The sequence below is a fragment of the Carcharhinus amblyrhynchos genome, chromosome 20 (assembly GCF_965287045.1).
Source record: "Carcharhinus amblyrhynchos chromosome 20, sCarAmb.v2.hapA, whole genome shotgun sequence".
In the NCBI taxonomy this organism is placed as follows: Eukaryota; Metazoa; Chordata; class Chondrichthyes; order Carcharhiniformes; family Carcharhinidae; genus Carcharhinus; species Carcharhinus amblyrhynchos.
The window spans coordinates 43,867,753-43,894,227 of record NC_137343.1 but is presented as its reverse complement, the minus strand read 5'-3'; the positions used below and the strand labels follow the sequence as shown (position 1 = coordinate 43,894,227).

The 26,475-nt window shown below is 40.6% G+C and overlaps 1 protein-coding gene across 6 annotated transcripts in view; it reads right to left on the bottom strand.

Annotated features, from left to right (window-relative positions):
• Nucleotides 1–591: 591 nt before the first annotated feature.
• The window catches only part of LOC145355967 (paxillin-like), a 162,760-nt gene continuing 136,876 nt past the window's right edge, over nucleotides 592–26,475 (bottom strand). For 2 of the 6 annotated variants that reach the window (XM_080208494.1, XM_080208495.1), the window contains exons 8-16: nucleotides 25,103–26,146; nucleotides 23,226–23,489; nucleotides 18,567–18,620; nucleotides 15,915–16,058; nucleotides 11,010–11,186; nucleotides 9,959–10,132; nucleotides 8,951–9,032; nucleotides 7,675–7,823; nucleotides 592–2,405 (exon numbers count right to left, since the gene is read on the bottom strand). In XM_080208494.1, coding sequence (XP_080064620.1) covers nucleotides 2,139–2,405; nucleotides 7,675–7,823; nucleotides 8,951–9,032; nucleotides 9,959–10,132; nucleotides 11,010–11,186; nucleotides 15,915–16,058; nucleotides 18,567–18,620; nucleotides 23,226–23,489; nucleotides 25,103–26,146 — 2,355 coding nt within the window. In that variant the 3' untranslated portion in view covers nucleotides 592–2,138. The remainder of the gene's footprint in view (nucleotides 2,406–7,674; nucleotides 7,824–8,950; nucleotides 9,033–9,958; nucleotides 10,133–11,009; nucleotides 11,187–15,914; nucleotides 16,059–18,566; nucleotides 18,621–23,225; nucleotides 23,490–25,102; nucleotides 26,147–26,475) is intronic. The other 4 variants (XM_080208497.1, XM_080208496.1, XM_080208498.1 and 1 more) reach the window with 4 other exon arrangements.

Sequence of the window (26,475 nt, the reverse complement as noted above, 5' to 3'; positions counted from 1 at the left end):
CTGCTTGACAAGAAACATCACACAAAATACATGTCTTAAAGGCACAGTAACATTACACTCACTTCAACAGTACTGACAAGTACATTGAGTGTCCCATGGTGGTGAAAAATGTGATGGAAATACATCACTTCAACAACTCCACGTTAGCAAGTTCCATATTCTGCCTAGACTTAGAACAAAGACATTTCTCCTGAATTATTAGACTTATTTAATATGTATTTATTTGATGAAATCAAGGCTCATCATATGTCTCCAAGTGAACATATTCTTGTAAACTCTTCACTCTCTTCAGTCCTTCCTTCCAATCTCTGCAGACTTAAAAGTCAAGTTTGGTCTCAAGCACATACACAGGACAGTGCGATTGTGGCCATCGCTGAGGATCCTCTGGTTCTAAGTAATGACTTCTTCCAGATTTACTCCATTCTCTTCTACTCTGAACCAGAGGCAATTGCTCCTTCATCTAGATTTCTAATTTTGAAAGTATATGCGCCAACTGCACCAACAAGCCTCCAGCCAGACAACTGCAAAAACAGATGTCTTGTGCTGGATTAATTTGGATCCTTTAGTAGAAAATAAATCCAACGAATTAAGTAAAGTGAAAAGCAACTTTTATTGGCTAAAAACCATGAGATTATATGTGCAAGCCATGATTAAAGGATGTACAAAGATGTAGTTAAACACAGGTAATTATCATTGATCACACAGCAGGAATCTTGACTATTTCTCTCATTCTCAAGTGATTCCCTTTGGTTTAATGGCAGATTGAATTCAATGCATTGTAAACACTGGTTTAATTAGGCTTCAGTTGAACGGATTGTGACCTACTAAATAGCACTACAATGCTTATAACATCTTCTGTTACCCATTGTTTTTATAAAATGAATCATTCATAAGATGAAAGACAAAATATTACAACACATTTTCAGGGAAGACCCAAAAAAGCTCCGCAGCAGGAATTAAGACTTCTCATAAAAAGATAAATTATTGGCAAATTAGGCAATGGAGGAACTTGATAAAAATACAGCAGGCTCACAAATGCAAAATGTTCTGTTCATGAAATTAGGTTAGGACGTGCCTCAAAGACTAAAACCATTTTTGTGCTATAAAAGTGAATAGGCGATGTCCTGTCTAACAGTCCTTTGGGTTTTCCATTTAAGAATCAGTCATTAGTATTGTAAGAAAGCACAAAAATTACCAATTATACAATGAATCACCATCGCCTACACATCAGATGTGTGTTTTACAAAAGCAGTTGGCATGTTTTTAAAATCACAAAGCTCTGACATGAAAATTCAGAATTACGAGATCTTTTTGAGAACTGAACCCAGAGGATAAAAAGGTACAGTACTGTAAAGTTTCTATCAAATTCACCTATAGAAGGAGACTCCCCTGTGTGCGTACACAGGACAGTGCGATTGTGGCCATCGCTGAGAAATATTATTGCTTCAGTTACAATCAAAGGCATTACTGAAATCACAGAGACACTGGTGTACAACGAAGTGAACTTTCTCAAAAGATACCTCTGCTTTCCAGCACCTTCATCCACATTTCATAGTTTCTTTCCAGTTTAACTGGGCTCATTTTGGGACTGTTCCGGTGTAGCTGGTTTTACCAAGTTCTTCAGGCTTGTTCAATTACAGTTATGGTATTCAGTGTTTAGTTTATCTTTACGTCACAAAACCACCTGCATGACATTTTATTGTGTTGCTGTCTTTGATGTCACGAACTTAGAATGGTCTGTGCAGTTCTTGAAAAGTAATCTAGTAAGAACTGAGCTGGATTGAGATAAATTTCCTTTCTTCATTGTGATTTACGTTCTATTGCCAATTATGGATTCCACTCATTGGATCTGCTAACTCTTCAACCAGTCTACGACAAAAGGCTATTGGCTTGGCGTTCAACACCTTGGTTGGGGGAGGCGGGGTGGGGGCAGCATTATGGCACTCTTACCACCTCATTCAGAGGACTTTCTTTTTCTCAGCCTCTGTAAAGGAAAGGTGATTTATGCGTAAAGTGTTTATAGTTCAGTCCAATATCTGTATTACCTCTAAGAGCTAGAGTTGGCTGTTCCATTGGCATGTGCGCAAGTGTGGAATTGCAGGAATGATTGAACTGAACAAGTGGTTGGTGGGATGGATCTAACAGAAGAGCTTGACAAAGCAGTTGTGACAATAGGGTTTGTCATTCTGCTCCTTGAAGGTGCCCTTGTTGAGCTGTTTCAGGCAGAAAGCACAGACAAAATGCTCTGGGTGGAACTTCTTCCCCATGGCGGTGATACAGCGGCCTGTGATAGGCTTCTGGCATCCGGAGCAAAGTGAGTTGCGACGCTCGTGATAATGCATCTCACAGTATGGCTGCCCCTCATGTTCAAAAAAGCTGCCATTTATGAAGGGGGTGAAACATTCCTGTAAGCAAAGCAGAAAAATACATCTCAAAATATGGTATTGTAATAAAACTGCCATCAACACACGAAGATCATACACTCAGTACGGTATTGTGAATTACAGCAGCAATATCCTTGAATTATTTTGTTTTCAACGTGTGCCAATACAGTGAGTTAATTAGACCATTAGATTGTAGAAAAACACTTTGCCCCCACCCATCACCACCACCTTTTCTCATTCCCACTGTGGTTATATCATAAATTATTCCATAACATTTTTTGAGTAAAATTTTCAGGAAACAGGATTTTTTTTCACAATATTGCTTAAGATTACAAAGGGTATACTGATATAGAGGAAATTAACTGAATACGATAACATACATCACTTTTTAGGCAAACTCTGCTCACAAGTATTAAAGTGCCAACAGATAAAAATGAGTCATTTTTGCACAGGTACATATCTGGATTTGGAAAATTCAATATAACCATCACAGAAATACAGCCACAGTTAAAAATGCTCCAAGTTTAGACTGAGCACAGGCACAAAGTTTAGACTGAGCACAAAAGAAAACTGGGAATTTAGGAACAGAAATTGTTCAATATGTTCCCTCTGAAGTTTTTTTTAAAATTTAATTTTACTTATTAATGTGACAAGTAGACATACATTAATACTGCAACAAAGTTACTCACCACACTCTGGCACCTGTTCAGGGTCATTGAGGGACTATTTAGCATGGCCAATGTATCTAATCAGCAACCTGAGCAATTGGATGAGCTGTAGTTCTCTCATTGAACCCTGTTATTCCAGTTTCCATACACTAGTTCTTGGGACGTTTCACCTCATTAAAATGTCTACATAAATGCAAGGTCATACAGTCTAAGAAGCATCTGAAAGGAATAGTAGTGAAGATGTGGAGAGCTTTAGAGAGGAAATTCCAGAGCATGCAGATTAGGTAGCTGAACACATGGCTGGATGAGTTTACAGAGATAGAATAGGACAAGGAGAATTATAATTGCTCACTGAAGTGCAGATGCAGACATAATGGGCCCAATGACCTCTTTCTGCACTGTAACACTGTGATTTTGAGGGCACGTAGGGATTTGAAAACAGGCAAGAGGATATTAAAATTAGCCCCTGTATTACAGAAAACCTCAGTGAAGGTCAACAAACATATGGGGAATATGACTTGATGAGAGTTAGGATATGGATAGTGGGGTTTTAGATGAATTTGTTTATTGAGAGCGCAAGATTGAAGATCAGCACTGGAATAGTTGAGTTTAGAGATTACAAAACCAGCAGCAGTTGAGCTAAGGCAGGGATCGAGTCATGCAATGTTAGAGCCTACGTTAAGAACAACTACAGAGGAAACATTTATCAGTGAGAAGTTGTGAAAGTTTGGCAATTCATTGTGGGTAGAATACTATGTATTACCCCCATCAAGAAACAATATTGGGAGTAACCAATGTTAAAGAGTAAAGTTAGTGGAGGATATGGTGTAGTTTGGAATGCCATGGAGATAGCTGGGATGAGGAAATAAAAAGATCAGATTGTTTTTGTGGGTTGTCAAAGGCAGATTGCGCCTTACGAGCCTGGTTGAGTTTTTTGAAGATATGACTAAACACATTGACGAAGGAGAGCGGTAAATGTGGTATGTATGGATTTCAGCAAGGCATTCAATAAGGTCCCCCATATAAGGTTTATTGAGAAAGTGAGGGGGCATGGGATCCAAGGGAACACTGCTTTGTGAATCCAGAACTGGCTTACCCACAGAAGGCAAAGAGTGGTTGTAGTTGGGTCTTTTACTGCATAGAGGTCGGTCAACAGTGGAGTACCCCAGGGATCTGTTCTGGGACCCTTGCTGTTTGTGATTTTTATAAATGACCTAGATGAAGAAGTGGAGGGATGGGTTGGTAAGTTTGCTGATGACGCGAAGGTTGGAGGTGTTGTGGATAGTTTGGAGGGATGTCAGAAGTTGCAGCGAGACATAGATAGGATGCAAGACTGGGCAGAGAAGTGGCAGATGGACTTCAACCTGAATAAGTGTGGGGTGGTTCATTTTGGCAGGTCAAGTGAGATGAAGGAATATAATATCAAGGGTAAGACTCTTAGCAGTGTGGAAGATCAGAAGGATTTGGGGTCCGGGTTCATAGGACTCTCAAATCGGCTTCGCAGGTACAGGATGTGATTAAGAAGGCGTATAGAATCATAGACCCTACAGTGCAGAAAGAGGCCCTTCGGCCCATCGAGTCTGCACCGAACACAATCCCACCCAGGCCCTACCCCCATATCCTTCCATATTATACCCACTAATCCCTCTAACTACGCATCCCTGGACACTAAGGGGCAATTTCTTAGTATGTCCAATCAACCTAACCCGCACATCTTTGGACTGTGGTAGGAAACCACAGTACCCGGAGGAAACCCACGCAGACACGAGAAGAACGTGCAAACTCCACCCAGACAGTGACCCAAGCTGGGAATCAAACCCAGGACCCTGGAGCTGTGAAGCAGCAGTGCTAACCACTGTGCTACCGTGCCGTATGGTGTACTGGCCTTCATTGATTGAGGAATTGAGTTTAGGAGTCAGGAGATAATGCTGCAGCTGTATAAGATCCTGGTCAGACCCCACTTGGAGTACTGTGCTCAGTTCTGGTTGCCTCATTACAGGAAGGATGTGGAAGCCATTGAGGATGCAGAGGAGATTTACAAGGACATTGCCTGGATTGGATGGCATGCCTTATGAGGATAGGTTGAGAGAGCTCGGTCTTTTCTCCTTGGAGAGGCAAAAGATGAGGGGTGACCTGATAGAGGTGTATAAGATGTTGAGAGGTATTGTTCAGGTGGATTCTCAGAGGCTTTTTCCCAGGGCTGAATGGCTGCCACAAGAGGACACAGGTTTAGGGTGCTGGGGAGTAGGTACAGAGGTGATGTCAGGGGTAAGTTTTTCACTCAGAGGGTGGTGAGTGAGTGGAATTGGCTGCCGTCGGTGGTGCTGGAAGCGAACTCGCTGGGGTCTTTTAAGGGACTTCTGGATGAGTACATGGGATTTAATGGGATTGAGAGTTATAGATAAGCCTGGTAGGTAGGAATATGATCGGCGCAACTTGTGGGCCGAAGAGCCTGTTCGTGCTGTAGTGTTCTATGTTCTAAGTTGTTGGTTATTGGTGGAATTGAGAGTACATCCTGTCAACTAAGAGATACTTTAAACAACTTATTCTTCCTTAAGGTTATTTATTAGCGCCATAAGTAGGCCTACATTAACACTGTAATGAAGTTATTTTTGAACAGGATCTAGGTGAGGAGTTGGAGGAATATTTTACTTTCAAAGTATTTTTCTTATTCTTAAAAGGGGACATTTATCTTTAATAACCTATGTGAAATGAAAATGAAATAAATAAAATTAAAGAATTTCTGACATGTGGAAACTACGAGCATCACCACAAGACTGATCCTAGAACATCAGGAATATTAATTGAACTGCTCCTCAGTGTTCCTCCAATTGAAACAGGACTTTGGAAGCCACATAACAGTGCAATTTCCTTTTAGCAATCACTATTTGCAGTGCCCATGCAGATATTTGCTCACTTGCTCAAACAATGGCGAGACACAGTACAGGAAAGAGATAGAGAATCTGGTGAACTGGTGCAATGACAATAATCTTTCCCTCAGTTTCAACAAAATGAAAGAAACAGTCAACTAGTTCAGGAAGCATAGTGGAGGGCACACCCCTGTCTATATCAATAGGGGCGAAGTAGAAATTGTTGAGAGCCAATGGGGATAAAGTAGAAATGGTTGAGACCTTCAAGTTTTTTGGTGTCCTGATCACCAACAACCTGTCCTGGTACCTCCATGCGCACGCTATAGATAAGAAAGCCCACCAACGCTTCTACTTTCTCAGGAGACTAAGGAAATTTGGCATGTCCGCTATAACTCTCACCAACTTCTACAGATGCACATAGAAGGCATTTTTTCCTGTTGTATCACAGGTTGGTATGGCTCCTGCTCTGTCCAAGACTGCAAGGAACTACAAAGGGTCGTGAACGAAGCCCAATCCATCACTCAAACCCATCCACAGGCTCTCATCCACTGACGCTGTCTACACTTCCCATTGCCTTGGAAAAGCAGCCAGCATAACCAAAGACTCCATGGACATACTCTCTTCCACCTTCTTCCATCAGGAAAAAAAACAGAAAAGTCTGAGGTCATATACTAACTGACTCAAAAACAGCTTTTTCCCTGCTGCCATCAGACTTTTGAATGAACGTACCTCACATTAAGTTGATTTTTCTCTCACCCTAGTTATGACTGTAACACTACATTCTGCACTCTCTCTTTTCCTTGCCTATGTATGGTATGCTTTGTCTGCACAGCGTGCAAGAAGCAATATTTGTTTACTGTATATTAATATATGTGACAATAATAAATCAAACCAAACTTGCCAAATCCCATTTATGTTAGATATATTTCCTATTATGTACTGATGTTTTGTGCTGCAATCTCCCACTGAGTGCAGCAGATTAACATTGTTGTTATGGTTGCCGCTTTGAACGATAAATATCTTGTTAATCAGCTGTCCTATCTTCCTAATTATTTTAATCCTTCTCTGGTTTCATTTACTTATGGGCAAAAAGCAGCAGTCAGAATGAAGCACTATCCAACACCTAACTGTACATTAAAGAGCTGACCATTGCATTAACAGTGTTATTTCAACATCCTACATCAATTACAATATAAAGTAGCAACTAGCATTAATCAGCCTTACTCAGCTACTGCCCACAATTACATTCTGTTGCAGTTCAAATGTTGACATGTCCTTAAGTTATTTGCCAGATCCAATAGAACCTGGTGTCTTAATGGTGTGCCAGTAACATTACTTGTAAAATTATACTTACTTTCCTTTTTTTTATTTAACATGATACACTATATTGTATTTCATTCAAAAGTAAAATGTCTAGTGTACAACATCCATTCATGAGAGATCCCACAGCCCACCACCCAGCTTCAACCTTTCATGTCAGCACTGGGCTCCTCAACTATTCCCGCACTGGCAAAGGCTTTTGTGCAGCAAAATGGTACAAATCAGGTCTTGCAGGGAACTCGGACTGTAGCTGTAGTGCACCCCAATCAATGTCTCACATCACTGAAGACTGCCCCTTGACAAAATTCAGCAGAGAGCTCCATTTAGCCACTACGGAAGCTATTGCCTGGCATGGTGATTACTGCATGACATAATTTCAATAATGAAGAATAGATATTCTGCTATACATTCGGGATCTTTGTATTTTCTTACCCGGCAGACAAAGCACTCTGGGTGCCACAGTGAATTTAGGGCAGAGATGTAGTTTTCCAGAATAGCCCGTGCACAGCCACCGCATTTTGGGGCAAACATATCAAAGTAATCTTTACGACAATAGGCCTTCCCATCTTTTTCATGGAATCCTGCAAATGAACAACAAGTGATGTCAAAGTAAAAGGTTTTGAGATAATTCATATTATAACCCAGTAAAAACTTCAGCGATATTGCCACTGTTCTTGAAGTAAAAACAAATTAAACCCACAATGTAAAAGGTTTTACATAATGCTGGTAGGTGTCTTATTAAAATGACTTATAGTGAGCGAAGACTAATGGAAAAGACCTGCTCAAAACTCCCAAACCCAAGTGCAGTGTTGTGAGAATATGATAGAAAATTAGTGTTCTGGTGCAGCTCCAATAGGTACTTATCACTAGTGAATACTAAAAGAAGTGACTTAAACTTAAGGATAATGCCATTACCACTCGCCAAGCTAAATGTAACATTCTTTGATTATTTGATTCCAAATTCTGGCAAATTCTGCAGAGGTAACCGCATTCATGTATAGCAGTTTGATATCCTTCCCCCGTCATCAGCATTCTCAAGATTTTGATGGCTTACAAAATCAGTTTCCAACGCTCTGATTGAAAAACCAACTTTCGTGGTCAATCTATATAGTAGTTTATAGCAAAATCCATGCACATGTGCTTGCAGATGTTCAGCACAATAATCAACCTCAACATCAATCAAAAATTCCAAATCAAGGAAACCCTTGATGGTAGCTCGTCATTCTATATGCCTGGATTTACTTTGAAAACTCATAATTGACCAGATTAAAATGTCACACTATGGAATAAAACATTGCCATTTCATAGAGAAAATTGCATAGAATATCTTACAAGCATTTGGTTGACATTATGCCAATGGATTCAAATAGAAGCTCACAAAATACAGGCTTACTACATTTCCTTGCATTTCCATGGCACAGAAGCTTGAATTTCTAAAAAAACAAGTGGGTCAGATAGCCAGCATTTTTTTCAACTCTGCTGGCAGTATAAAGGTTAAATGTGATTAGTAACCCTGTCCCTATTTCCAATTTGGTGAAACATAGCCTGCTACGTGGCCTGGCCAACACACGGCATTGAAATAATGTAAGCTTAAGACTGATTTTAGAATACATGGTATGTTGGCAATTACATTGTACAATGCTAACACACAGAATCTGGAATGGCCAAACTACATGAGTCAGAAAGCATACTAGAGAGAGCATTGTACCATCTGGTCCAAAAAAGGCTCCACACTGGGCACAGAAGAAGTGTTCAGGATGCCAAGTTTTATCCAGTGCTGTCACTACTTTCTATAATGTAGAAAACAGAGGAGGCATTAGTATGGCAAAGCAAAATGTATTCACCTTATTCCTTACACTATTTAGCCAAACATAAGCAGACCAGATAAAGGTCCACTGTACTGCTCTCATTCCTCACAACAAGTAAAACCAAGGCTCCAACATACTGTCACCCTTCTAACAGCTAGGTCTAACACTACTTCATTGCTACACTCAATTAAGTAAATCCATTTGTAAAAGCAAACCAACTTAACTTTGGTACAGTAAAGTTCTGCTATTTGTGGCTTGCTGTTTAGTGAATTCACTTAAACCATGTAAAAGTCTTTATAGACTACATCGGCCACTGCAGACACACATGTTCACTTATCCATGGTTCGAAAAATAATTAATAGAAGCCAACTTTAGCAAATGCTGGAAAGTAAAACGTAAATGAAGTTAGGAAAGTGCGTCCATGACATATTTCTTTTAGTAGAAAATTGGCACTGCATGTGTGTCACCGGCCATGCTGCTTCCATTTAATTTCTGATCACAGTTCATTTCCATTCTCAAGTACAATATTGTAAGTGTGACAGATCTTATAATTTTCTTGTTTTTTCCCCCACTATTTGTCCAGTAAATTTATCTTTAAATTAATGAAAAACATAGCTCTTATTGCCTTTATGAATGTCAAATTTGGCTGCAACCTATCTAATTGACTCTCGCTATAGAGTATGTTCGCTGTTCACCATTTTGCTATTTGTAAGGTTTTGCGGGAATGTAACCCTGTGAACAGCAGGACTTCACTATGCTATTCCCAGAAAATACAGGAATGGCTGTTAGCTCCAAGTGCACTGTACTTATTCATATTCGTCACTTGCAGATGAAGTACCTACCATCTTCACTTTTCAACCCCCTCACAAGAGTAACCATTTCATTTTAAATAAATTTGAGATATTTACATCCAGAATGGGTCCATTGCAGTAGTAACAGCGGGGGGAGAATAGGTTGTGATAGTCTTTCTCACAGTATGGCTGCCCATCTCGTTCAAAGAAATTCCGAGAGCCAATCTCCTCTTGGCAATGGATACAAACAAAGTGCTCTGGGTGCCAGGTACGACCCATTGCAGTGACAACCTGACAGAAAAGAAACACATTTTTAAAATGCTTCACAAATGTAGAAGGCAGCAAGTAATTCTACCTGCTCAATCACATCTAGGTAATATCCTTTTATAATTATATAATAAGTGAATTCATTAATCAAATTTGCACAACTCTTGACATACTTATGTGGTCTTTATTTGTTCAGATGCTGCACCTCTGGAGAGGGTAATAATGCATGTTTTTCGAGAGCAATATAGCCCCCTCTGGTGAAAGGAAAACATCAACATGTTGGGGCAGCACGGTGACACAGTATTTATCACTGCTACCTCACAGTGCCATGGACCAGGGTTCAATTCTGGCCTCAGGTCACTGTCTGCTGGAGTTTGCACATTGCCCCAATATCTGTGTGGGTTTCCTCCAGGCGCTCCGGGTTTCCTTTCACGGTCCAAAGATGAGTGGTTTAGGTTGATTGGTCATGCTAAATTGACCCTGGTATCAGAAGATTATCAGGGTAAATATGTGGGGTTACGGGAATAGGGCCTGGGTGGGATTATAGTCAGCGCAGACTTGGTGGGCCAAATGGCCTCTTTATGCACTGTTGGGATTTTACGATAATAACCTGATTTATCTCTTTATACATGCTGATTGACTTGTACATTTCCAGAATCTTGTACTATCATCAAACAGTTGTGTTAAATAGGCTGTCATGGGTACACACAGCAGTAGTATTTCGTTCCCCTGCCTCACGAAAAGGTGTTTCGCTGCAGTGATCAGATACAAGTTTGAGCAGCATGCTACTAAATGCAGCAAGAATGGGCTCAAATTGCAAGCTTACTCAGTACCAGAGATTGCTTCTATTGACTTTTGTAAACTGCTGAGACATTTCAAATACTGAGAAAGTTCTTCTCACCTGTCCAGCAATAGGCTTCTTGCATGCAGCACACACTCCTTTTGCAACAGTCGCAACCCCCAGCTTATTCAGCCCAACATGCAGTTCATCCAGCATGTTATCCAGTTGGCTTCCAGCTTTTTGAGGACCTGCAACAGCGGAGGAGCCACCATGCTTTCCTTTAGACCCTGACATCATCTGTGAACAGGAGGGAGGAAGATAATTATCATGTTAAATATTCAATGGGTTACAGCACTGCTATCCTGTTGAATAATAGATGATTTTGAGGTGTGTTAATTCACTGATGTAGTTTTAATCATTTTTGGTCCACATTTAGATATAAGTTATTCTCCAAAAGGCAGCCTAGGTCACAAACCATGCTTAATGTAACTTCTCTTTTGGTGATATCTTCTAGATAGAACCTACCTAATTCACATAGGAGTGATCTTTAGTTCTTTTGACAAGAATAGCACTCACACCTTTATGACAAACACAAACTTGCAAATATTTGTCTGTTTACTTTATTATTAGACACTATGGGTGGGATTTAATGCAGTCAGCTGTGGCATGCACCACGAGGGGCAGGCTCACTTAATCATGGCAGTGGCCAGCAGCAAACAAAAAACTTCCCCAATTAAGTTGAACTGGCTAATGGCGGGTTCCTGATCACAGGCGGTGGAATGACTATTAGGTGAGAGGCACTGTGTCCCAACTGGCCTTGCTTCAACACGTGAGCGCACACGCACCCCCCCACCCCCCCGCCCCCCAAGCAGGGATTCGAATCCCATATAAGGCCTAACAGTAGCCATTCAAAAGCTTGAAGAGCACTTAGTGAACTAAGTGGAACCCCTAGAAAGACCAGATGGTACTAAGAGGTGGGTAAGACTCCTGTTGGGCTGACTAAATTCAGCTCCATATTTGACATGCCAAAATCGTTAAAAGGTTTATCTCTGTGGTTTACATACGCAAACAGGAATGATGTCTTTTATTGCAAGATTTATGTGATACCTGCACACATCACAAAATTATGCACCAGGGATATTTAACCTTGTTAACTGCCTTTTTAGGTCCATAAAGCATGCAGTCAGATGCTAAATAGAGGACTGCTGGACTATACTGTTTTGATCAATAAACACTATCAATAAGTACTGACTGCTTATTGAAGCCTTCTTGAGTTAGCATAAATCAAAGCTAAAATTTCTTGACTGGTGGATCTGAATTTTACTGACCAACCTGCAGCTATAATTGATCAGCGATGGGCCTGTTGGTACATAGGGTGGGGAAGGGCAATTTGATAAGGGTTTTGTGTTACATTCTTACTTTACATGAAACAAAGTCTACACATTTCAGATAGCAGAATTTTTCACTGTTAAAAGAAATCAATTAACATGATTAAAATTAAGTTATAAAGAGTTACAGATTAAAAATTCAGAACGTAGAGACAGCTAGATTAGTTATCTACAGAACTGTCAGAAAATTCAGCACCGAAAGCTGATGGAATATGTGAGCAGATCTGTTTGCTGCACCTGGGTAAAATTGATCGCTTGGGCATATCAAAACAGCAAATGTAGATGGCAAGGAGAATGCAACTGTCAGATTTCCACCAATTTTACATTTGGAAGCTAGATTGTGCGCTCTTCTTTCCTGCCTAATTTCTCTGCATTTTCTGCATCCAGGTCACCCAGTAGGCCCAGAGACAAGGACAGGAAAATGTGCCCCACTATGTCCTGAATGCTGGCGAGAATAAGCAATTCATACTAACAGATAGGATGCAAGGCCCAATTTCTTCTCTTGTCTGTCTTGGGCAACATTTTAAGATGCTGCCTCCATGATATTAGATCCTCTGCAGATTTCTTTTGTTGTTTCCTCATATTTCTAATAGAGCTCATGTCTGCAAAACTGCATTTCTACAGCAGATGTCAGAGAGCCGTGAACCACATACTAACAAGTGCTGGAAATATAACCGAAGTGAAATCCGGCAAAGAAAAACATTGTACCAAAGGCTGTAACAAATTTGATAAGACATATGAAGGCAAGGACATAAAGGCTCCAATTTAAAAAATCTTATAGGGTCAAGTATCATCATTAACCTTACTGCGTGGATGATAGGACATATTGAGTGAATGAAGAATTGCACATCTTATCATTAGCAGCAGAGAAGTATCTGTATCATTCATTAAGTCAGATAACATAATTTCACTGGAAATAAAATATCAAATTACTAAAGTAAGTCATTGGTACACTGTTATTTTACTGTAGTGGCATTCTGAAACCATTTATGGCTCTTGGTAGACCTCCTGCTCTTTGTACCACAATTTGACCCATGCAGGGATTTAGAGCACTCCTTGCTTTCCAGCAAAAAAGACTGTATTAAGAAGCAGGGTTATCCTAGTTTCCATTATGCAGTTAAAATAGCTCTAATAAAACAGGATGATCTAATCAGAGAAAACATTGAAAAGGAGGTCATATAACATGCTGGCAATTTTAATTTTTTTCCCATTGTTGGGTTTTCCCGAAGTACCTTTCCAAACTTCTGATTTCAGATGAGATTTTTTTAGGAAGTCACAGGTTCATCATTGCACTTTACAGCATTCTGATGAGTTATCCTCAAGAAAGGTATCTGTTAGGATTGTGGTTCTTGATTAAAAGGGTGGCATGGAGCAATGCTGTCTCACAGTGCCAGAGACCTGGGTTTGACTCCTGGCTTGTCTCATTGTCTGTGTGGAGTCTGCACGTTCTCCCCATGTCTGCGTGGGGTTCCTCCAAGTGCTCTGTTTTCCTCCCACAGTCCAAGAGACGTGCTGGTCAGGAGTATTGGCTATGTTAAATTCTCCAAACCCTCCTGTATTCCTTTGCCCTCCCAAAATGCCTCTCTGGATTGAATTCCATTTGCAACTGTTCTGCCCACTTAACCAAATCATTGATATCATTCTGAAGTTGGCAGCTATCCTCTTCACTGTAAACTACACAGCCAATTTTTGTGCAGTCTGCAAATTTCCCAGACACGTCTCCCACAGTTAAGTGCAAATCATAAATATGTAAACAACAACAGGGACACAACTGTGAGCCCCATGGAATACTACTGGAAACTACTTTCTGTCCACGGTGGCAGAGTGGTTAGCACTGCTGCCTCATAGTGCCAGAGACCCAGGTTCGATTCCCGGCTTGGGTCACTGTCTGTGCTGAGTTTACAGTTTTTCACCACATCTGCGTGAGTTTCCTCCGGGTGCTCCAGTTTCCTCCCAAATTCCAAAAGATGCCCTAGTTAAGTGCATTGGCCATGCTAAATTCTAGCACAGTGCACCCAAACAGACGCCAGAGTGTGAGAACAAGGGGATTTTCACAGTAACTTCATTGCAGTGCTAATGTAAGCATACTTGTGACACTAATAAATAAACTTGAAACCTTAACTTTAATATCTCATAACGTTTTGTTACTGGATATCTAACTTTTTTTTAAACATATATCACAGCAAACTCTAAAGGATGACTTGGCTCTCTGTGTTGGATGAATTGTTTTCTTACATAATGCAACCATAATGTAACACAAGCATTCAAATAATCCAACTAGAATCAAACCAAAGTGAGACCCCTAACGAGGAGACTCCATGATAAAGTAACTGAAGAGCTTGACTACCATTTATTCAATAGACATCCATACAGCTAATCTATAAGACCATAAAACATAGGAGCAGAATTAGGCCATTCAGCCCACTGAATGGCAGAGCAGGCTCAATTATGGCTGATATTTTTCTTATCTCCATTCTCTTACCTTTTCCCCATAACTACTGACCACCTTATTAATCAAGAACCTATCTATCTCTGTCTTAAAGATACTCAATGACCTGGCCTCCACAGCCTTCTGTGGCAAAGAGTTCCACAGATTCACCACTCTCTTGTTAAAGAAATTCCTACTCATCTCTGTTTCAAAGGATTGTCCCTTTAGCCTGAGGTTGTGCCCTCTGGCTCTAGTTTTTCCTACTAGTGGAAATATCCTCGCCATGTCCACTCTATCCAGGACTCACAGTATCCTGCAAGTTTCAATAAGATGCCCCCTCATCTTTCTAAACTCCAATCAGTGCAGACCCAGAGTCCTCAAGCATTCCTCATACGACAAGCTCTTCATTCTAGGGATCATTCTTGTGAACCTCCTCTGGACCTTTTCCAAGGCCAGCACATCATTCCTTAGATTTGGGAGCCAAAACTGCTCACAATACTCCAAATGGGGTCTGACCAGAGCCTTATACAGGCTCAGAATACATCCCATGCTCTTGTATTTTAGCCCTCTTGACATGAATGCAAACACTGCATTTGCCTTCGTAACTGCCGACTGAACCTGCACGTTAACCTTAAGAGAATCTTGAACAATACTCTCAAGTCCCTTTGTGTTTCTGATTTCCTAAGCATTTTCCAATTCAGAAAATAGTCTATGCCTCCATACCTCCTTCCAAAGAGCACAACCTCACATTTTTCCACATTGTATTCCATCTACCACTTCTTTACCCACTCTCCTAACCAGTCCAAATCCCTCTACAGCCCCCCTGCTTCCTGAATACTATCTGTTCCTTTATATATCTTTGTATCATCTGCAAACTTAGCAACAGTACCTTCAGTTCCTTTCGCCAATCATTAATGTATATTGTGAAAAGTTGTGGTCCCAGCACTGACCCGAGGCACACCACTAGTCAGCGGCTGCCATCTTGAAAGAAAACAGGTTGCTTCCAACATCACATGGCATTAACAAATGAGAACAACCCAAGCTGTCTTATTAACACATCACACTAACACATGTGACAACACTTGCAGTCTGGGGTTGTATCACTGGATGTAACAGCCCTACAGAACAAACTAATGCATTTAAGCTCTGTGGATATTATTCTGCATTTGCTGTCTCTACTTGAAAAGTCAAGTTCTCTCATATACACACGTTTATATTTGGTTTTTGTTGCCGTCCACACAATGAGGGAGGGGCTGGACGTGGGGGAAGAGCAACTGGATCTGCCAGTTCCAAAGGATCTCCTTTACGTATTGGGGAACACAGCATGGTGGTAGCACGGCCTGGATTGACTGGCTAGAAGTGGATCAACAGGAAACACAAATGTAAGAGGACAGAATGAAAGCTAAAACAAACTGTGAAAAAGGGAACAGAATCATATTCAAACATGCAAAACACATTGAAGGTGCCAGCAGTACATCTGCCACACAAGGAAATTTTATAGTATGACCCTGTCAAACTCCAGATTGACTGAATGAGACTCAGTTTATTAACCTAGTCTGCTAGACTATACAATAAAAGTAATTAGTGCTGGAAAATGTTACTCATTGCTCCAAAGACAGCTTTTAGTTTTTATTGATGTAGGTTTGGCACAATGCCATTTTATGTGACAACATTCTACCCAATGATTTTTGTCTGCCCAAAAAAAATACATTTTCACATCACTACAACAAAAGGAGCTGCCCAAAAAACCTGTTTCACTTCAATTTGGGGTTGGATTTCAATTCAACTGATAAATTGAAAGTAAAATGTTGTTTTCTTAACTTCTTCAATGATTCAGAAGCAAGGTATGGACACAAAACCCAATTTGAAAGTCCATCTTTGTGTGTCAGGTATTTTACAGTCTCGCTTGGGCGAGGCTCATAAAATCCCACCAAGGCCAACGGAGAATTCCGTTCTGTGAGCCCAATTTTCGACATTGAAGTGAAATGTTCTTTGGTTAATCAGTTACGTCATTGGTAGCTATGGAGCAATCAATGAGCAATACTGTCGGCTGCATGGTGGTGGGAAATAGTTTCCCCTGGAACTAAGCAATTTCAGCTTCTTAGAACTGAGACAAGAGCATGGATTTGGAGACTGGACCGTGCTACGGACAGTCTCCGTTCAATACTTGCCTGAAAGCCTGTTCAAAATGAGCAAGATATAAAGCAGCCACTTTCAATCAGTAACATGACTGGATTCAATAGTGTAGCCACACAATGTATCAATCAAAATGCAATCACATCTCCACATTGTCAAAGTGATCTTCAAAAATCTCGGTTTGCTGTTTAGCCCCAAGCACTTCTCCTCTAAATAATATCTAAGCTTTTTTCAAGCTTAGTGGCGCTTCTCACACCTTGGGTAGTAAGAAAAAGCTCACATTTCTTTCTCCCACCCAAACTCTGTCTTACTTTTCTCTATCAATATTAGTAGAAATCTCTTTTGTTCCCTCAAAGCTTCAAATTCACTGCCTTACAGTGTTGTTTCTTCTCAACATTCAAACTATGTGGCGATCATGACACACTGCATAGTCTGCCAATTTTTCCCAGTACCTCAAAAGTATTTACATTCTCGTGTTCTGGATTGCAACCCTTTTTCCTACATTGTTCCAGACTTTAAACTCATTTGATTTAACCAGTCAATATTTTTAGCTCTTTTTAAAAAATATTTTCAAGAATTGCTGCTGCCCAGCACAAATGACCTTGAATTCAACACTAAAAAAAACCTAACTGTTTCACTTCAGTTTGGGTTGGATTTCAATTCAACTGATAAATTGAAAGTAATATGTTGTTTTCTTAATTTCTTCAATGATTCAGAAACAAGGTATGGACACAAAACCCAATTTAAAAGTCCATCTTTATGTATCGGGTGATACATAGGCCGGTATTTTACTGCCGCAATCCTGCGAGGCTCATAAAATTCCACCTGAGGCCAATGGAGAATCCTGTTCTGTGACTCCTTGCCCGCCCCTATTTCAGGGCTGGCGCGGCAGTAAAATTCTGGCCATAATGTGAAACCTGGAGCCTATATTTACTGCTCAAGGTGTTTTTTTCAGTTCGCATACTCAATTCTACAGAATGAAATGGCATGATGCTGTTCCTCCCGAGATGCAGGAATTCATCTTCTCTGATTATGCAGAGAGCTATCTGGTTATTCAGGCAGTTGTTAGTAAATACAAAAGCAAAAGATTGCAAGTGCTGGACAACTGAAATTAAGAAAAATAAAACGCACAATACTCAGCTGGCCAGGCAGCAACTAAGGGGAGAGACATTTTAATATGACAACCTTTCAATTAGAGCAATGAAAGATCATAAACTTGAAATGCTGTTTCTCACTCCACAGGTGATGCCAGACCAGCTGAGATTTTCTTGCAGTTTGTTTTTATATTAGCTGTTAGTAAACGATGTTGGATATATTCAGGAATACTGCAACTTTTATCCAAGAAAACATCTGCATTGCATCTTTGTACAGGTAAACACAAATGGCATTGTGTAGCAATTCTGTCACAGTTGCAAAGCAAGTTTCTAAAACTTGAAACATTGAACAAGGATACAACACATTTGTCTTCTAGTTCAAGTTTATGTTTAATACATAGACAGAAATGTTGTATGATTAGTACAGGCTTTAAGTACTGTGTCAGCATGAATGCAGACATATTTAAAATCTCAAATAATCTCCAAGACAGGTGATTCTATTGATCTACTACAATCTCCCACACCCACCACACCTAATAGATCAGCATTGTGTTTTGAACAGCCAGTTCTAGATTTACAAATGAAGCAGCGTGCATAGAATAGAGCATGCCAAGTTGAAAGAATGCCCTGCCTTCTCAAAGGATGGAGGTGAAGGGAGTGACACAGATTCAAAGACTGCATTCACCTATAAAGAGAAAATGAAATTTGCAATAACTGGGAATGGCTAAGGTTACAAATGCATGTATAGTTTCTCTGCCTATACATGCTCTTAACTCCACAGTAATAAATGTCTATGCTGACATTGTGTCAAATAACTTTACAAAATAAGCTGCTTCATAACATGACTATAAATTGAAGCACAATCAAATAATACATACATACGTTATAGAAGTTCTACATAAGTGATGGTTCATATGCCAACCTATTAATTCTAAATGTAAGATTTATTTTTAGACCATAAGCTTTCGGAAGAGCTGACTTAAAACACTGCCTCTTGAGTTTGATAACTTATAGCCTAAAGTCACTATATCACCTCTCTCATTACCTTCAATTAACACTAGTGCAGAATTAATATCCAGATTCACGTGTTAGTATAGCTCTTTTAGTATCTCTGTAAATTTGACCAATCTGCAGATTAATTTCTGATTTAATTGATGTAATCAAATTAATTGATTTGAATTAGAAATCAGTTAACTCAGTATTAACAGAGATCAAATGGTGTATAACAAGGTACCACTCTGCACAATATAAATACTGACTAGGTGATCAGGGAGCCCAACGGGCAATTTTTATTTTGTAAATGGTTCACCCTTCTCCCAACACTGAGTAGCCCTCATTGGAAATGTTTTGATAATTCTACTATACCTGATTGGGAACATACCAGAGGCTTTGTTGCAAATGTTGTGCCGTTGTTTAAAACAGGTAGACCAGAAAATTATAGACTGGTCATTCTGACTTTGGTTTGGGCAAATTATTAGAATCAATTCTGAAAGCTAGGATAAACTGTCACATAAAAGGCAAGGATTAATGAGGGATAATCAGCATAGTTTTGATAAGGGAAAGTCATGCCTTACTAACTTAGTAAAATTTTCTGAGGAAGTAACAGGAGGACTGAAGAGAGTGGTACAGTGGATGTAGTCTACACGGATTTCACTAAGGCATTTGACAAGGTTCCATATGACAGACTGGTCAGAAAAATAAAAGCCTATGAGATCCAGGGGAATGTGGCAGGTTATCTTATGAAGAGTGACTGAGCAGTTTAATATTCACTGGAGTCTAGAAGAATGAGAGGAGATATAATTGAGCTATACAAGAGGCTAAAGGGGATTGACAGCATAGATGCAGATATGTCTTGTTGTTGGACATTCTAGAATGCGAGGGCATAGTTTTAGGCTAAGGGGTAGCAGATTTAAAACAGAAATGAGGAGGAATTACTTCACTCAAAGGGTCATGAATCAGTGGAATTCTCTATTCCAGAGTGCATTGGACGCTGGAACAATAAGTAAATTTGATGAGAAAGATAGATTTTTAATTAGTAGAAGGGTGAAGGCTTGTAAGGGGTGGGCAGGAAGGTGGAGATGAAGCTGAGAGGAGATCAGCCATTATTGTAGTGAACGAAGGAGCAGATTCGAGGAGCTGAATTGTCGACTCCTGCTCCTAGTTCTGATATTGGATAGAAAATTAGCTCAGTAACAGTAACAGTGTACTGATGGATAAATGTTTTAAAGTTTATTTATTATTAGTGTTGCAAGTAGGTTTACATTAACACTGCAATGAAGTGATTGTGAAAATCCCTCATTGCCACACTCTGGCATCTGTTCAGATGCACTGTGGGAGAATTTAGCATGGCCAATGCACTTAACCAGGACGTCTTTTGGAATCTGGAAGAAAACCAGAGCACCCAGAGGAAACCCATGCAGACATGACGAAAAAGTGCAGACTCCGCACAAACAACGACCCACACCAGGAATCAAATCCAGCATAACGAGACAGCAGTGCAAGCACTACGGCACTATGAGACAGCAGTGCTAACCACTGTGCCACCGTGGATGGAAAGTGGTTTCCAGTAATATTCGATTGCGCTCACAGTTAGGTCCCTGTTATTGCTGTATATATTTATGATTTGCACTTAATTGTCGGAGGCACGACTGGGAAATTTGCAGACGGCACAAAAATTGGCCATGTAGTTTACAGTGAAGAGGATAGCTGCCGACTTCAGAATGATAGCAATGATTTGGTTGAGTGGGCAGAACAGTTGCAAATGGAATTCAATCCAGAGGGGCATTTTGGGAGGCCAAACAAGGTACAGGAATACAGGAGGATATTGAAAGGGTAGAGGGACAGAGCATGTCACAGGTCCCTGAAGGTGGCAGGACAGGTGGAAAGATTGATAAAGGCGGCATATGGAATGTTTTCCTTTAAAGCCCAAGGTATTTAAAACAAAAGCAGAACAGTAATGCTGGAACTGTCTAAAATGCTGATTTGGCTATAACTGACACAGTTCTGGTCACTGCATTACAGGAAGGACATAATTGCTCCGGAGAGTGTACAGAAGAGATTTACAAGAATGTTGCCAAGGCTGGAAAATTGCAGTTATAAGGAAAGATTGGGTAGGTTAAGAGTTGTTTTCCTTAGAGCAGAGGAGGTTAAGCGGTGACTTTCCGAGTGGACAGGTCAATTATCAGGAGGTACAGATGTAAGGTGATTGGTAGAAAGATTCGAAGAGATATTAGGAATAACTTTTTTTACACTGGAATTCACTGCCTGTATTGGTGGTTGAGGCAGACCTCTCAATTCATTTGAATGGTATCTGGATCTAATTGCTGTAACCCACAGACCGGATGCTAGGATGTGAGATTAGAATGAGGAGCTAGCTTTTTTTTTCAGCCAGCGCAGACACGATGGGCTGAATCACTTCCTTTTGTGCTTTAATTTTTCTACCATTCTAAACATAACAAAGAGGCATTTCTAACAAGACATAACACTCCAAATTGCATGATCTTTACCACTGGAACAACCATAAACTACTGTGATCTGTATAATAGTTACAAGACAACATCAAAATGGATTAAGAATGTAGGTTTCAATACCTGGATACAGATAACATTTATAGGATGATAACTGTACTTCTGCGATAATTCTATACATCAGAACATTTCTCAAACTTTTTACACAAAAAGCAATCAGATTATGTACCTATATATAATTTGAACAAAGTATACTAGAAAAGGAATGAAGCTAAAGCTTCAAAAATTTCTTACATCAAAAGATTTTCAAAGTATATAATCATGAAAGATAGAATACTTCCATGCCTGTGGTTGGACTTGTAGAGTGTCTTCATCATTGTTACTGCCATCGGTCTGACAGGCTATTGATACCATGACTCTAGTGGGTGTAGGAGGAGATGGCGGAAGTTCAGCTTGGACAGCAGTGCTCTGTACTACAGGTAGAGAGAAGCAACGTGGATGCTTTTCTGCTGGCAAAATGTATGGATTTAACCGTGTAGATGGTGGTATAGAAAGGACAGATGGTTTCTGATAATCATCAGCTGAACTATTCCACTGAGGTGCTGGTTGAGATCCAGGGCGAATGGAAGACATGCGGGAAGAAGCAGAATCTTGGGGAAACAAAGGGAGAGGTGGTGGTGAAGGCACAGGGGGAAGAAGTGAGGGTGGTACAGGATTAGGAGGTAGGGAAGATACAAGGGGAGGAGGTGGAGGTGAAACTTTCAAAAGCTCAATTTTTCTTTTTTCTTGGCACTGTTTGACTGGGGGAGAAGGTGAAACAGAATGGGGAGATGGAGTAGAACCCATTGAAGAAGGGGGTTCTGGAGTGATTATTATCTGGAGAGAAACAACAGCAGCTTTAGTACTAAGAACCTGATGTAGATGAAGGGATATTTTCATTCATACGCCTAATTTGCACCATGCTTTAACCTATTTGACAAATAGCTTTATAGAGAACAGAGAGCAGCACAGCATTCAATGAATATTGAACATACCAACTGGAGAAACCTTTACTTTGAGCGAGGATGCAGTGACATTCTTTTAAGCAAGCAGGTCTTTAAAAACCTTCAGCTGTGCCACTTACAAATATAGGTTAGTCTTAGACTTACAGCCAAAGTCAGAGACAGGGTGGTATATGGACTATCAGGATAGAATTTAATTTCAAAGTATCATGATTCAGCACAGGCAATATCATTTAAAATCCCTCGCATTAAACTGTTTTATACATTTACAACCACCTGTTGAGCATCAACTGCAAACAACTGATCTCACAGTGGCACTAACTCCTCCAGACTAACTATAGAATTGAGCAATGCAGGTAGAAGAGGTAGCAACGTCAAGAAAACCGGACATGAAAACCAAACCCACAAATCACGCAGAGAGAACATTACAAATCCAGGAAAGCACGTTCTGCAAGTTTCTGTGCACATGTAAGAAAAAGGAAAGAGGTGAAACTGGGCTTGGGAAAGTCACTAACAGGAGTTACTTGCATTCATTCAATTTGAGCCTCAGCTTTATGCACTTTCCTATGGATGGGCAGCACCATCCCATCTAATTGTCACTACAATGCACAATACAACCAAGAGCTGATCAAGCAGAAAGCTCTCTACATTGTATCTGGCTGTAACAAACAAATGCATAGTAGACTAATGAGCTCACAACTCGATGAGAATTACAGCACATTGTTAAGCAGTCCATGCACAAGACATTAAAATCATTTTTTTACATCAAACGTTACTTCATGCATTTCTTTATCACAATTTTTCATGCATTCCTCTAGCTACCTTCTCAACCACATGAGTTCCCTCCTCATGTTTCCTGACAGGTTTTGAAGTGATAACCAACCCCTCTGTGAGCCAGTCATCCACTTTTCTATTCTTGGGTTCCTTCTTTTCGATCCCCAGTCTGCCATGCAGCTCCTCAATTAGCCTATCCTGAGACACGTTTTTATTAAAAATGACAGGCCCAAATTTGCGGCGTGGGAAGTCCTCACGGTACATCGGATGTATGTTTGAAGAATGCTTTGTCCTCTCGATAAGAGATTTCATCTGCACCACAGGGAACATTGCACAGTGAAACCACAATTCTGCAAGTTACACAGATACATTCCTCACACACAGCATTTACACTCAATACCAGTTAACGTGCAATCTTTAAACAAATGCTTTGTCATGTGCAACACTCACCCTGACACAATAGAACACTCCAAACTTCTGGGTATTTGAACAAATGTGCATGCACACTCAGCAACAGTTAAGACACTAATTCTTTAACCGTTCCAGGCATAGAGGTGCAAATCAAGATGCTCACCACTGTGTGCCACTGTCCTGCCTACTTAACTTGATGACATCCAATCAAGCCCAGGCCACTTATGCACAATTCTACAGCACAATGCTTGGAAACCAGCTCCAGGAAATTAACTTTAAGGAAGACACCAACAGCATTTCACAAATTCCAAACAAAATGGTCTCTGATGTCAATGGATCTTCTGTGGTCCGGTTCTCTTCATTATAACACACTGCATAACATGCTGGGTCTTCCTTAGATGTCTCTCAAATATAAAACTTACTGGATCAAGGAGATGCAAATAATTTCCCACATATTTGATAATATTGCCCCATATAAGTCTGAGTAGTGTTGAAGAGCAGAAGGATCTAGGGGTCCGGGTCCACAGGACTCTTAAATCGGCCTCGCAGGTGGAGGAGGTGGTCAAGAAGGCGTATGGTGTACTGGCCTTCATTAATCGAGGGATTGAGTTTAGGAGTCGGGAGGTAATGCTGCAACTTTATAAGACCCTTGTCAGGCCTCATTTAGAGTATTGTGCGCAGTTCTGGTCGCCTCACTATAGGAAAGATGTAGAAGCTATTGAGAGGGTACAGAGGAGATTTACAAGGATGTTGCCTGGACTGGGAGGCATGCCTTATGAAGTTAGGTTGAGGGAGCTGGGACTCTTTTCCCTGGAGAGACGAAGGTTGAGAGGCGACCTGATAGAGGTTTACAAAATGTTGAGAGGAATAGATAGGGTGGACTCTCAGAGGCTATTTCCCCGGGTTGAAATGGTTGCTACGAGAGGACACAGATTTAAGGTGCAAGGAGGGAAGTTCAGAAGTGATGTTAGGGGTAAGTTTTTCACTCAGAGGGTGGTGAGTGAATGGAATCGGCTGCCGTCAGTGGTGGTGGAGGCGAACTCGCTGGGGTCTTTTAAAAGACTTCTGGATGAGTATATGGGGTTTAATGAGATTGAGGGTTATAGATAGGTCTGTAGGTTGGTAGGTGTTGATGTGATCGGCGCAACTTGTGGGCCGAAGGGCCTGTTTGTGCTGTAGTGTTCTATGTTCTATATATCTAGGTGGCGCACAGAGCTCTGTCACACTGTTGCACACACAGAAAATTAGTCTGATTTCAGTGTTTGCACCATTTAAGAATTTGTGATTTAGAATACAAAGTAATTAAAGTCCACTTCATTAAGACATCCATAAAAAATCCCAACACTAGCAGCGCCATTATAACAAAGTCAGTACTGGCTGTGACCTAGATAATGTTAAGAGCGTTAAACTCTGCACCAATATAACATGTTCCATATCTACAACTATTCTGACCATGCAGTAGGGGCTCATGCCATAAATCTGTAAAACATTCCACATTCAAACTTTCTGCCTGCCTGACTAGAAGCAGAAATCCGTTCCACTGAGAGTATTTGAACTGGTGGTAATTCAAACCGCTCCTCTTGCGCTTCCTCAATGGGTTGATGATGCAGTGAACAATGATTCAGGCTACTTTGTTCTAGTTCCATTTCCTTTTGTTTCAGTTGCTGCTGTGCTGCCTGCTGCATGGGTTTTTCATCTGACTTGTTTACACTCAGCAACTTCTCTCCTCCAGGTTTGGTTCCATCTGCAATACTCTGTTGATAACTGTGTGGTCTCCCATTCACTTCCATATTCAAGATGGAAAATTCCATAGTATCAGGACACCCTGATACTCTGTCCACTGACACCACCTTAGCTTCAGGGACCTCTTGTTTAGTCTCCACCTGCTCTTCTTGCACAGCCTCAGGATACAAGGACAACAGCTTATCTAAAGCTTCATTCATCTCAGCAAAGTCAGTAAGCAAAGTTGTAGCTGTTGTCTCCTGTTGTCCAGTGCCTGAAGTCAATGCCGGTTTGAATACAGGACTCTCAGTTGCAGTGACATTTAAGGAATTTGGTATAACTTCATATTTCACTTCAGTAATAACGAACCGGTTCTCAGGTTTGTTTTCACTTCCCACTATCTGCACATTTCTGAGGGTGGTCTTGTGTGATTTAGGTGATTCTGAAATGGGTGGCAGCACTGACAAAGAAACATCAGTGTCCAGTTGTGAATTTGCATCCGTATTAGGTGAAGTTGATGCAAAAGAGATGGATGATTGAACCTCTGGATGATCACGCAACGGGGTGACAGGATTAGGTAATGTGGAAGCAGATGACCGTAAAGGGATAGCCTCCTCGTCAATTCGCAGCAGCTCCAGTGGACTGGGTGTTCGAGAGAGTGGAGAGGGCAAACCTGTACCATTGAGCGTTAACTGTGAATTGCATGACATAGGTAACTGCGCTCTAGTTGTTGATGGAGTAATGACAGATTGGGCAGCAGCAGACACTAGCAGGGCATTTGGAGATGATTCTTGCTTTTCATCTGATTCAAAACTTATAGGAGTTACAGTGCCAGCCTAAAATCGAAGAAAGGAGAGTAACAGGAAGAACAGAAAAGTGAAGTAAATTGGGGAATATAAGAGAAAATAAATGAAGACGATATTTATAATTCAATCCTGTCCTTACCTCTCCCTTGCTGAGGGACACCGCATTACAGTCACCCTATTATTCCATTGCTGGCACCACTCCAAGATGCCCAATGTCCTATCTATTCTTCCAGTGGTTCATGGCCCACCCTGCAATGGTGTTTCCCAGCATCTTAAATCCTATCCATCACACATTGCATTCTCCCAAAGCCTTGCATTCCATATATTCTGCCAATGCTTTGTGCTCCATTCTGTTTTAC